The sequence below is a fragment of the Panthera onca genome, chromosome F1 (genome assembly GCF_046562875.1).
Source record: "Panthera onca isolate mPanOnc1 chromosome F1, mPanOnc1 haplotype 2, whole genome shotgun sequence".
Taxonomy (NCBI): Eukaryota; Metazoa; Chordata; class Mammalia; order Carnivora; family Felidae; genus Panthera; species Panthera onca.
Genome location: NC_138355.1, coordinates 27673818 through 27687295, shown reverse-complemented (window position 1 = coordinate 27687295; position 13478 = coordinate 27673818). Strand labels below are relative to the sequence as shown.

The 13478-nt window shown below is 49.8% G+C and overlaps 1 protein-coding gene across 1 annotated transcript in view; it reads right to left on the bottom strand.

The window, feature by feature from the left end:
* The window catches only part of NMNAT2 (nicotinamide nucleotide adenylyltransferase 2), a 147694-nt gene that overhangs the window by 14085 nt on the left and 120131 nt on the right, over positions 1-13478 (bottom strand). The window contains exons 5-8 of the mRNA XM_060643751.3: positions 10995-11121; positions 9249-9329; positions 8019-8063; positions 3895-3971 (exon numbers count right to left, since the gene is read on the bottom strand). Of these exons, the coding sequence (XP_060499734.1) occupies positions 3895-3971; positions 8019-8063; positions 9249-9329; positions 10995-11121 (330 nt within the window). The remainder of the gene's footprint in view (positions 1-3894; positions 3972-8018; positions 8064-9248; positions 9330-10994; positions 11122-13478) is intronic.

Genomic DNA, 13478 nt, shown 5'->3' with positions numbered 1-13478 from the left:
AGGGGAAGGGTGTGTCATTGGTCAGAGGTCAGAATTCACTGTGGGCTAATGGATCTTTGTGCCTAATAGGAAATGCCCAAGGGATGTGTTAGGAGGTGGGGTTGTTCCTTTAGCTGTGTGATTAGATTTCTGGGTGGAGAGCACTGGTTCCGGAATCCCGATTGAAAGAACTGGATGGATTCAGCGGAGAAGAGAATAGAAATTGTGACCCGGCTGGAGGACACCTTGGTAGTCCTGCTGCAGGACAGATCAAATCAGCCTCTTCCCAGCCTGGCTGGGGGCAAAGCTGCTCCACAGACCCCTTTGAGCTTTCTTTACAGCAGGGTGGAGAGTCTCCTTTCTCCCCAGACCTGTCTGAACTAGTGGCTTCTCTCCTGCCTTCAGAATCCTGAGGCGTCTGAAGGATAAGGGAGGCTTGGGTGTGGAGCCGGGGCCTATAACCTTCCCAAGGAGCTTGGCTCTCCTCCCCACCTTCTGTTCCCAGTGATGGGCAGATTCAAGGGTTTGGGCTCATGATCACTAAACAGAGGTCTGTGGTCAACAAGTATCACTTGGGATACCAGACAATGAAGAACAATGTGTTCTGATAAGGCTTGAATGAATGAAGGAATGAATGAAGGAATGAAATCTGGGATAGAAGCAGGTCTCACAAACCTCATACCTGGTATTCTCATGGTTAGGAACTGAAAACCCTAAAATAGAGTCCTTCCAGGCGAACTCCAGATGACAGAACTTTCTAGTAGAGTAAGCGGGACTCACCCTGTACCCTGTCTTGAAAGTAAGACCTTCCTTTTCTAGACCCTGAGATCCAACCATCCTCAAACAAGGCCAGTGGAGTAATCCACTGAGCTATTAACTAGTTGTGTCCTCCCTACATCCCCCTCTGCCCAGCACAACCCTACTTCTAGCAGAGGACCAGACCCTTTACTGGACCTGGTTCTCTAATTTGCAGAGCAGAAAACAACGTTTTGCAGTCAGTGGCTTTAAACTCACTGAAGAGATTTTGCCAGGTATCCCGAGGAAGAGAGAAAATAGGGAAGATACCTGTAGAATAGAAAGAAGAGGTTCTGCTGTTCCCTGCCCACCATACCCCCACTTCTAGAAAGAAGCTAGAGGTCTGTGGGAGCTACTCCCTCCTCCCTGCCCCCTCCTAGGGGCAAAACCTCAGAAGAAAATGGGGCCTGGTTATCATTGGCAGGTGAGACCCAGCGCTGGACTTCCAGACTCAGCCATGAGCCCTGCAGAATGCTACCACCTTCAAGTGACCACAAAGGTCCAGACAGGGATGATGTCTGCGGGGAACCTGATGAACTAATGTTCATGTTCAGGGTCCACCGAAGCCTTTCAGGTTCTACTAATCATTAACATAATAACTGAGACTAACTTCCCATCAACACTGTGGGATAGATTTGGACTTGAATTTTAATTTGATTTAAATAAATCAAAGGTGATATTTCTAGCACACCTCTTTTGTGGGTTGAGATTCACACTTGTTATGTAAGAAAACAGCTCCTTGATTTTTTTTTTTTTTTTTTTTTGGCCTCTACCTCAGGTGCCATAATTCTAAGGACCCCACAGATTGGCTGTGGATTAAATTAGGGGACAGAGGACTTGCCTGAGTGGGGATGGGGAGGTAGAGCCCTAGGTTCCAGAAAGTCTTCTGGAGTGAGCTTTGAGCACCCAAATCCCTGTTTTCTGTGCTGTGGACTGGAATTCTTACCACCCGGACAGTATAGATATGGGCTCCTGCTGAGCCCCTTGTTGTGCCCTCTGGGAGTAGCCAGGCTGGGAGTTCTGGGTCTTCAGAGTAACCAACCAAGGGGGAGCACAGCTGAATAATGAGGGTCTTGCTCCACCTTCCCTGTCACATTCCCAGTAAATCAACAGCTGTTGGTTTCTCCAATTTTTTTCTTAACCACCATGTCATTTCAGCACCAGGGCCCAGTGGGAAGAGGAGAGACCTGGGGCTCCTTCTCTCAGTCATCCAACGTCGGATCTGACAACCGCAAGAGCAGCCATTTTGGAGAGAAGTCAGAGGACCAGAAATCAGCGATCTAACTGGGAGGAGCAGAGAGGGACCGGCTGTGCCTCCAGGGTCCCAAATGCTGTAAGTTTCAGGCTCCACAAAGCCTGGGTCTGCCCCAGAGAGGGGGCCCTAGAGATTCTCTGCTCATGTAAGCGGCCCTGCAGGCTGCCCCCAGTTGCCGAGTGCACCCTCCAGGACTGCCCAGGCCTCCCCAAGGGATGCACTCCCCTGCAGCTGCCCGGATGTGCCTAGATTCTTGAAAGAGCTCTGCTGAGATCTTGTACATAACTTGGGCCACAAGACTGTCTACTTTCACAGCACCTGGTGAAGTAGAGAGGAAAGTAAAAGTTCATTAAGCCACTTAATCCAGAACTGAATGAAGGTTTAGAATTTCACCTCCGAGAAATGGTCCAGGGGTGGAGATGAAAGGCCCACACAGTGTAATTCACCTCCGGGAAACTCTCCCTGCCTTCCCGTTCCTCCCACAGCACTTCACCTGGAATATCTATGTGTATGTCTATGAGGCTATTTAGGTGAATTCACTTATGAATGTTCGTTGCATGTAGCTGTGTTTCAGGCACTAGGCTAGGCACTTGAGGTACACACTGTCATTTAACTTTCCCCAAATGCTATGAGGTAGGCATTATTATTACACCATTTTAGAGATGGGAAAAACTGGGGCTCAAAATGGATTTTGTCATGAGTTGTGTTGGAATAGAACTGGAATCTTGAGTCTGGTCTTGAATGTTCCCTCTCTCTTTCTCCAGAGATATATATATATCTGTATATATATCCTGAAAAAAAAAATTTCATAGGTATATGTCTTGCCACCTGACACTTGTGGGTAGGGACTGTACTGCATATTTTTTGAAATGTTAGAATGTGATAGATAGCATTCTATAGATTTACAGATTTAAAAAACACAACTGAGTTGTAACTAAACTTGCTGTGATAATATTTTGCAATATACACATATCTCAAATCATTGCATTATACATCTTAAACTAATACCATGTTACATATCAATTCTATCTCAATAAAACTGGAAAACACTGATGCCCGGAGAGTTGAGTGCTTGGCATGGGGTCACGCAACAAGTTAATAAAGAAAGCACTGGGTCTGGAATTACTGCCTTGAGAATCCAGCTTGCACAGGGCTCTGGAATTGAGAGGTAGCAATAGATCAGGTTATCCGATGAATGAATTAATGGAAGAGCAAGAATGAATGTATGTATGAAGGGTGAGTAACTTATGAATTAGCTGGTTTATGGCCATCACCATCAGATCTGGCAACAAAAGAAGCTGATTCAGCTTCTAAGTGGTACAAGTTTAACTTCCTGTTTCCCTCTACCCCTGGTCAATTTCCAGGAGGATCCTACTGACCTTTTGCCATTCACGCCTCCCCTTCTGCTCCCTTTTTTCTTGTTGAGGGAATGCTAGCGTGGTATTTACTACCCCTTCAAAAGGAATCAAAGGAAAACAAAACAGACGATAACCTCAAAGGGGTAAAGGCTTTTTTTATCCCTTCCTCCCCCACCTACTGCCTCAGCCCCACACCTACGCTGCAAGTACTACTTGGAGAAGGTATTCGATGATTGCTTTCTTCCCAGGGGCTTTATAGGAGCAAGCACCGGGAAGAGTGACTATAAAAATACAGTCAGAGATAAAGCTTGGGGTAGGTGAGAATTTTCTCCCATAGTGATGTGAATGGATGGTCCTGCTGGGAGCTCAGAGGAGATAGGACAGTCAGGTTTGGGGGTGGGGGAGAAGCGGTAGGGAGGAGGGGAGACCGGAGGCTGAAACCCAGTGCACCCTCCCCACCTTTCCCATGGTAGCTGTGTGTGGTGCTGCCGTAGCATTGCTACTCACATCTGCCTCATTCCAGAGCCCCGGGATGCAGAAGGACTCCAGCAGGTCACTGCCACACAGCAGCAAGATCCTCAGCTCTGAGGAGGGGGAACAAAGTTTGCAAAGGGTAAGTGGAGACTCTCAGCCTTTCCCCTGAGAAATACAGAAGCCACCAATTCCTGGGGCTCCAACACCTGCCTCTTCCAGGCAGAAACCTTGGCCTGCCACACCCCCGGGGCTCATTTACAGACCACTCTTGTCCCCTGTGGGAGGAACTACCCATTCAAGGAGGGTCTTGGTTTGCCTGGTACTGAAGGGTTTCTGGAGACACAGGTCTTTTTGTGCTAAACCAGGACGACTGGTCATCCTAACAGAGACGGAACCAGCTATATGCCTTATCTAAGGTCGAAGGGCCCTTTGGACTCCATATCGAACTCAAGTGTCAACATTGAGTTTGGCTTCTCTGCTGCTGTGCATTATGCAGGGTTTGTCTTTCATCACAAATGCCGACATGATGGGGGGTCTGAGGGAACACTGAGTGTACCCATGCAGTGGCTGAATTACAGATGTCCTCTCTTTACAGGGCCACCGTCCTCAGCAAAGGGCTTGAGTGCCCTGCCCTGCCCCGGCCCAGGTGCACTTCCTGCTTCTCTGTTGTTCGCCTCCCCTCCTAAAGCCCACTCTGAATTATCCCAGCAAGGCTCATCCACACAGGCAGCAAACTGACTGACTTACTGACACTGAGCAATGGGGAGCAAAGAATCCTGAGATTCTCAGAACCACTGAGGGAGGGAGTGCCTCGGTGTGGAGTGTTTAGTTCCTAGGCATCCTGGGCCCTCCAACAAGAGGCCACGGCTGTGGGCACCTTGTCCGAAACAGTGAGACAGCCCTGCTTGGAGCCTTCCACAGACCACTGCCTCCCTGGACCTTGACACTGAGAGATGGCCGGTAGGTCTGCCTGCCTTAGACCCCACAGTCTGCTCAGGGACCTGACAAGGACTTTCAGAAGGTGAACTTGTCCCTACTGCAGGAGTCTCCAGATGGTACAAAAAAGGAAGGCTGCTGAGCTGATGACAATGCCTGTATCTCATTGACCCACCATGCAGCTCGTCCTCAGGAAGCCCTCGGGAGCACTGGGGTCTTAACTCCTAAATATTCCTGCAGCCTCTCCTCTTCTCTTCTCCAAGTCAACCTGTAGCCCAATCATCTGCTTATGTGCAGGGACCTTAATTTATCTTATGTCCCCAGGGCCTGCCAGAATGACTTGCACATGGTAGGTGCTCAGGATGTACTGAGTAAGTGAACAATAGACAGGCTGACCACAGAGGCCATGCAGGCAAGCTGCTAAGAGCCTCTGGGCAGACTGATGGCTGTGCTGACAATTATGGCCTTTGTTTTTGCAGCATGGGGGTCCTAGGGAAAGTGTTGTCCCAGCCGCTGGTGTCTCCTTCCTTCCATGTTATGCCGTGGGATTTCTGACCCAACTCCCTATCTGTGGAGATGAACCAGCCTTCGTATGGCTGAGAGGAGCAAGACTGGGCTCATTCCTGGGATCCTATTGTTCCCCATCTCCCACCTGGAACCACCAAGTTCCAGGTCAGTCCTCTGTTGGAAGAGAAAGAAGCTGAGACTCTATAACTCTGATTGCCTAAAATTTCAGTTAGGTGGCATTATCTAGAGGAAGTGCTGGCCCTTGGCTTTCTTCATGTCTGTGGTTCTCAGTGGGGGGCAGTTTTGTCTCCTGAACTTGGCAATGCCTGGAGACATTTTTGGATGTCAAGACCGGGGAGAGGGCTGTGCTACTGGGATCTGGTGTTCAGAGGGCAGGAATGCCGTCAAACACCCTACAATGCACATGGCAGCCCCCACCACACAGAATTGTTTGTTTCCAAATGTCAATGGTCCTCAGTTGAGAAGGCCTGCTCTACAGCCACGAAAATGAATCTCTTTTCTATTCCAAAGCCAGGAACTCACTTTTCCACCCGAGTATAATGTTTGTTTGTTTGTTTGTTTGTTTGTTTGTTTGTTTGTTTGAAGCCAATGTGCAGACAGTTAAAAAGTGGGGACTCCACCTGTTCTTGCAGGGCTGGAACAGACGCATTTGTCACAGACCAGAGGCCCTAGCAGAGCTTGGGATCCCACGTATGGCCGCTGGGGGGCAGCAGCGATTTCTCCTGGTTTATTGCGTGAGATGAATGTAAGCGTTTCCAGCCTACAAAGCCTTTGGTCTGGGGCACCCCCAGGAGCAGAACATGGAAATGGAGCCCTACATGCTACCTGAGCTAAGAGAAAGTGGCTTTTTGTTTCTTGTGAGGTGCAAGGGGATTTCAAAAAGGGGCTCGTGAGCCACAGGGCCTCCTGGTACAGCAGTCTGGAGGTAAGGCAGCCTCCTTCCCCTTCCACCTCCTCTCCTCTCCACCTTCCTTCAGCCCCCCAGCTCATCCTCATCCAGGGATCCAAAGCCAGGAGGCAGAATCAGCACTGTCCCGCCACCCTCCCTTCCCAGGAATCCTGGCTATGTGAAGCCCAGGCCCTGGGGCCCTTTCCAGCTCCCTGCACACTGAGGCAATGGCCGCCTGTATCACACCGGGCCGTGAATCTATCCTGACAGCTGTGGCCACCCAGCTTTTCTTTCTTGGAAAGAAGAGTAAGATGGGGTGAGGCTAGCCCTGCCCCCGACAAGGCTACAGTGAGGTAAGGAACTTGAGGGTGCTGGCCACACCAACACACTGTGCAAACACCCATCAGCGTGGCCTCTGCTGCAGGGGGAGCTCCCAAGAGGTGTGGCCTAACACACTGGCCCTGGGTGCTGGGAAAGCGAACAAGGTCACGACTGAAGCTTGCCGCCATCAGTTCTTTCTGGAACAAGGAACTAGAGAAACATACATTGAACACAGTTGAAAGTCTAAAGACTGCTCTGAGCTTGGCTGCTCAGGAAGACTTCCCCAGGAAGGTAGTTCCCTGCCAGGTGTGGAAATGCAGGAAGTAGGAGTGCAAGACTTTGCTCTCATCCTTGCCGGAGGGGGTGTTTGGGATTTGTGTGACCTTAAGACAGTGAAGTGCCAGTAAATAAAGGGCATTAAAATGCAGAAAATAATTCAGAAGTGAGGAGGTTTGAGTAGCCACCACCTTTGTTGTTAATACAGTTTATTTAATCATTACCTAATATAATCTTTAGTATTGGCTGCATTTAACAACGAGTTTGCCAAAGTCCTGAAACTCTTAGAAATGGTTCTAACAAAACAGTAGGAGTTAACTCAGGTACGCCACTGCTCTGCAGATCAGAGGACGTGACCCCGAGGAGCCCCTGGAAATGATGTCACATCTGCTGGGCCTCCGGGAAGAGAACCTGATGCTCTAGGCACAGTCTTAGGCTCCCAGGGCCATGGCAGGAACACCTGACCTCCAGCCCTAGACACAGGAATACCAGGAAGGGATGGCCTGGAGTATCTTCGCAGCTGGAATTTAAGATCGAGTGTGTCTGCTGGACACCAGGCTGCCCATCATGCTAGAGCCCCAAGCATTCCAGTTGTCACGGGCCCCTCCCTGTCACCTGGTACTGTGACAAAACCAGCTCCATCCTGGCATCTGTCTGTTCTTTCCTCAGCTTCACACACTTGGGTCTCTCACCCACTCTGGAACCTTGGAAAGAATTCAGTTTTCTGGTTCGCTCCCCAGGGTTACACAGGACTCGGCTCATTCCCACCAATGGGTCAGCTCCTTCCCATCCGACAGCTCAGTGTAGCCACTGTCCACCTGCTCTGGCTCTCCGCTCCTTCTCCTCCTTGTCCTCCAAGCTCACAAAATAAGGAAGAAGATAAGGAAGGGCAGGGGAGCTCTTCTGTCTCATGCAATGTTGTGGGCAAAAGAATGATCTCTCTGGCTGGCACTGAAGAGTAAGGTCCACATGTTTTGGATGAGGGAGAGGAGGCTCTGAAGGGAAAATCACCAGCCCATTCAGTCCTCCCTCCTGGGAACTGGCCAGATAGGAGATAACGAAGAGAATGATCAAGCTTGGAACAATCATTCGGAGAGTAGACCCGATTGCAAACAGAACCCCAGGGATTCAAGCCTCTCTCCTCCCCACTCTGCCCCTAATTGAGGCAGGAAGCTCCAAGTGTTTCCGCTTTGCCAGCCACACTTACCAATCTCCTCGTACCGCATCACCGTGCCCAGATTGGCATTCTCGTCTAGGGAGGAAAGAGGGAACAGAGAAGCATTAGGGAACTGACTTAATGCTACCCAACACACGGTCCACCTGGGGGCCTACTCAGGAGTATGTGGGATGGGATGGAGTAGGTGGGAGTAGGGGGTCATCGCCTCCCTGCACGGGGGTGGCAGGGGAGGGGGCATCTGTGAATGGAGAGATGTCCAGGCTAATATGGAGAGGGAGCATCTCCTCATGGTCCAGGGCAGGAGTTCACATCTCTGGGACTTTAAGAATTAGACAGCTTCTCTGGGAAGCCAATGACGAACACACACACACTCATGCTGAGAGCCTTCTGTTTCTTTCTGTATTTTAGGGAGGTAGTCCACAAAAGCAATGTCCTCTAAGCCTAGGGAGACCGCTTTTAGACTCACAAGGAGGTGACCCTCTCTCCTTAGTGGTTACCTGGTTCAAAGAACAAGCAAAACTGAGCATGTTGAGATTTGTCACATGACAGATACAGCAAACACCCGTGGAAGACGAGAAAGACAGACACTTTGACCTGTGCTCTTAAGTGTGCAATGCCTGCATGGGGGTTCACTGGGTGTGTACTGAACAACAGAGGTGCCATCTTGGTCCCCTGTCTCCTTTCCTCCTCTTCCATCTCTCTTAGTTCCTTTTCAAGATGCCAGAAAATGGACATCTCAGAAATGGCAGAAATCAGCCCCAAAGAGTCAAAGGAATGAGGTCTGGACCTTCAGCTCTCTGCAGAGTTGAACTGGGGGACCCTGAAAGAGCCCCACAGACTTCAGATATTCTCATCCCTGCTGAGCCCTTGAGGGAACAGCCAGAAGCAGAAAATTAAGGAAAGAGTGTGTGTGTTCGTAGCCTATCAGCAGGAACACTGACACTGCCAGAGCTGGGAGGACCTGAGGGAGGACTCTGGGCCCCTGAAAACTCTTCGGCATGTAGCCTCATTCTGTGTGGGAGATGGGAAATGAACACATCACCGCTGAGGTCTCCCGGCAGCCCGAGGGCAGGTGGGTCACGCCCTTGGGGTTCCCCTAACTGCTTGGCACTGCAGGCCTGGGGACATTCCTGTTTACCACTGTTTTCTCTCCATCACTGCTTTATAAATGGTCACCCCATGGCAGGGGGATGTTTGCTGAATGAATGAAGGGAGGGGACCAAGAAGAGACGGGACCGGGAAAGGTCTTTGCTCCCTTACCCACAAAGGTGAAGCGCTCCACTGGTGGGCGGACACAGCAGATCCGGCTTAGACTTTCTCCCACCTTCCCCAAGATCTTGGCTATAGGAGAGAGCAAGACAGACAGGGACAGAGGGAGAGAACCACTCACAACTTATGCCCAGCATTTGGGCCACTTAAACACCGGGGTTGCACTGGAGGGGGCAGGGGTTGAGCAGTGGGAGGCAGGAGGGTAGAGACAAAGAACAGAAATATGACAGCAAACATTCCTTCTCATTCACAGTCCAAGGCACAGGCATTTTGAACCACAGACTGGAATCTCTTTTCTGCTCATGTTTATTATTTCATGTTGAAAGTTGGAAAATATAGAAGAGGAAAATATAAGAAGAGGAAGATAAAAAACACCCATAACCCCACCCCTGGAAATAACACCACTGACATGTTGGTATAGTATTTCCTTTCCTCCATTAAAAAATATATATATATATTCTGCAGCTATGTTTGCATAAATTGGATCGTAGTCTGCATTTAAAAGGCGTAGAGGCTATTGGCTTTTTTCATTTTTTAATATGAGCCTTGGCCTTCATGCCTTCCCATGAAGATAGACTTTGTAATAATCAGACATCCCACTTTGGCTGAGGGGTATCTGGTTTTGGATGATCTCTCTGGGCTGTAATCCAAAAAAATTTTCTGAGCCCCCACATGAGAGCTAAGTAATTCTGGCTCTTTGTGGACTACCCTGTTTATAACAGACTAATAACATAACAGCTTATGGCCTCTAGGCTTGAAAAGTAATACCAGGATCTGTCTCTTACAATTGGTCTGGTAAAATATATATATATTTGTATATATTAGAAAAAACAGGGACCGGGGCGCCTGGGTGGCTCAGTCGGTTAAGCAACTGACTTCAGCTCAGGTCATGATCTCACGGTTCGTGAGTTCAATCTCCGCGTCGGGCTCTGTGCTGACAGCTCAGAGCCTGGAGCCTGCTTCGGATTCTGTGTCTCCCTCTCTCTCTCCTGCTCATGCTCTATCTCTCTCTGTCTCAGAAATAAATAAAGACATTAAAAAAAATTTTTTTTTTTTTTTTAAAGAAAAAACAGGGACCTTGGAATCAGATAGTCCTGAATATGAATTCTGGCTCTTTTACTTTTTGGGCTGTGTGATCTTCAGCAAACCCCTTACCCTCTCTGAATCTCAGTTTTCTCTTGATAAATGGGAACATAATATCTATAATCGCAGAATTACTGCACTAAATGAGAATCTGTGGAAAGCACTGAACATCGTACAGGCCTACAGTAACAGGTGTTGAGTAAATGTTGAAGCCCTTTCTGTCACTGAAAAGGTGGTTAAGAGTGTGGGATGCTGAATGCAGATGCCTGGGTTTGACTCCTAGTCCCACTACCTCCTCACTGTGTGATCTTGGGCAAGATCCTCAACCCCCTTGGAAGAGGCAGAGAAAAATGCTGCCTTATTGTATCTTTAATTCCCAGTTAAAGGAATTATATTTATATTTAAATGCAGGGGAAAAAATGCACACCACCAACCCTGTCTCTCAGTCTCTCTCTCATTGTGACTATTTCTCTCTGATGCTCTATTTTAAGGACCAGGGCATCCGTATCACCTTGTTAAAAATGCAAATTATCCTCTTCCTCCCAGACCTACTAAATCAAATTCTGGGGAAGGGCCTAGCAACCTGGACTTCAACAAGCCCTCCAGGTGATTCTGAAGTTTGAGAACCATGGCCCCACATCCATGTTGCCCTACCTGCAGTGGGCTTGGTGGACACATTGCTGTTCTGGTAAATGGGCTGAGGGGTCTCATTTTGGGGCTGTCCGATCACAGGCGTCATGGAGGGTGTGTTGACATTGGAGAGGATGCAGCCAGTCACCCGCTGGGGAAAGGGAGAGGTGCAAGGTCAGTGTCATTAGCCAAGTTACTTATGAGAAGCATTTCCCAATTATCTCCCAATGCTCATCTGCTCATCTATCATGGGGAGGCCACTCGGAGCTGAGGGAGAGCACAGTGGTGGCAAGAGCGGGTTCTAGACACGGCCCCACTGCGTGGTTGCACTAGGCTGGCAGGAGGCCAGACAGTTCAGTGCTGCAAAAGCATGCGATGTACTGTTGCACAGACACTGGTTCAGGTTGAGCCCCCTCTGTCACTACGTGACCTTGGATAGTTAACTTCTCTTGAACCTCAGCTCAGGCGTTGAACATGGACAGGCCACATAGCTGCCTTTCCGGGTTGTGGGAGGATTAACACGTGAGCATTTGCAAAGCATTTGCCCATAGAGGTAGAGTATTTGCCACATGACGGCCGATGTTGTAACCTTCTGTGTAACGTGCATACCTGCCCTCCCTGCCTGCTTCACGGGGCTCAAATGAGGTCATGTCTGCGAAAGGGCTGTGTGAGCTTGGGAAAGGTCATACAAACACCAGGCACTATCACCACCTGCCGCTTCTCCAGGCCAGAGATGCCAATGACGGGCAGAGCCAGAGAGTGGTGCCAGGCCGAGCAGGATGTGTTTGTGTTGCAGGAAGAGGGGGTGGGGTTCTGGGCACTCTCGAGCTTGCCTGCCAGTGTGAATACACATTCCAGAGCCAAACGGAAATTCTATGTGTATTATCCATTGTCCTGTGTTATCTGGCCCGCTGCTTCCCTCTGGTGCCGCAGAAAGCAGAGAGCTGATAAGGCAGCATTTTTCACAGCTGACCCAGAAGCAACCCCCCCTCCCCACAGTGGGTGGGAGGGCCTGCCACTGGGCAACTGAGAAACAAAGGATGGATTTTCAATCCATTTAGCTTCACAAGGGCCATTGCTGATTCAAGGTCCCTTCCCTGAAAGCCAGCATCCCACCCCACGGCCCATGACTCGTTCTGGATTATGAAGTCCTGAGGCCAGAGAGCCCCAAGCCGCAGGGTTGTGGCAACCCTCGGAAGGGACCCCTTCCACACAAGCAGGGCAGCATGGCATCCTTCCAAGCCCCAGAAGGGCTGACATTTGTTTTGTGGGGTGACCTGTCACTTCTGTCATGTTTCGGACAAGAGGAGGTCACAGCAGCATCCAGTCACATCTGGGAGCCAGCTGAGGCCGGGACAGCACGGTCTTCTCAGCCTGTTTTGCGGGATTCTCTGCCCAGTGGTGGTTGCTGGAGTGGAAGGGGCAGCCTGCTTCCTTTTTAGTATTATTTCAGCTCCAGAAAAGAAAAGGCCACATTCTCATTTAATAACAGGTCTGGTAGCTGAAGAATTTCTTCCTCCTGCTGCACTGCACCATTAATCCCAATGGACTTGTTCTGGGTAGAAAAGAAAAGGACTAGCCACATGCCCTGTGCTGCCCTCATTGGCCCTCCGTGGGCTCTCAGATCCTCAGGGGCCTTTCCAAGCACGGCCTTGAGTCACCTGTGAAGTGTGCCCTGTGGTAGTCTCTCCAACAGGAACATGGCCTGATGCCAGAACTGAAGAGATGGGGAGCTATCAGCTCCTGCTCCAAGACAGGGACTTACATTCTCTGCCAGCCTGTGCCCATCCCTGCAACAGCTGGGACTCCTGGCTGAGCTCCTCTGGCCCAGACTCCTGCCTCTGGGCATGAGTAACAAAGGGAGGCTTTGGGAGGCCCAGGCATTTAGACAGCAAAATAGCAGCCAGGCTTCATGGCTGGTAGAGCCAGGTCTCAGGCACGTCTGCAGGGTCCCTGATTCCTCCTTTCCATTATGGAGCCTGAGGCTGCTATGTGACTAGAAGGAGCCCAGGCCCCCAGCTGTCCCCCTCCCCCACTGCCATGTAGTGTGAGAAATAAACTTATGTGAAGTTGCTAAGTGTTTAAGAATGTTTGTTACTACAGCATATCTTAGCCTATCCTGACTGATACACCCTTATGTAGTAAGACAGGATGTCTTTTCTTCCTGCCGTTGTTGAGACCAGCACAGAGGGTCAAGTCAGGGCCACCCTGTCTCAGAATCCTTTCAAGGGGACCAGAAAAGACTCAGGATGTGTGTGAAGGGTTCTGAAAACAGAAGGAAGGGAAAATGGGTTTTCTTCAATTCCAAGAGGGACAAACCTAATAGATGAAGCAACAGTCAGCTAGACCCTTTCCCTCCTCCTCTTACTCCTGACTCCCTGGCTTGTTGGGAGCCCTAAACTCCAGCACTATTAACATGAAGCACAGCTGCATGGTTGGTGGAGTGTGAGGAGATGGGGGCTTGCTGATGGCTCCCCAAGGAGAAGGTTCTGGCCCCACTGACAGAAA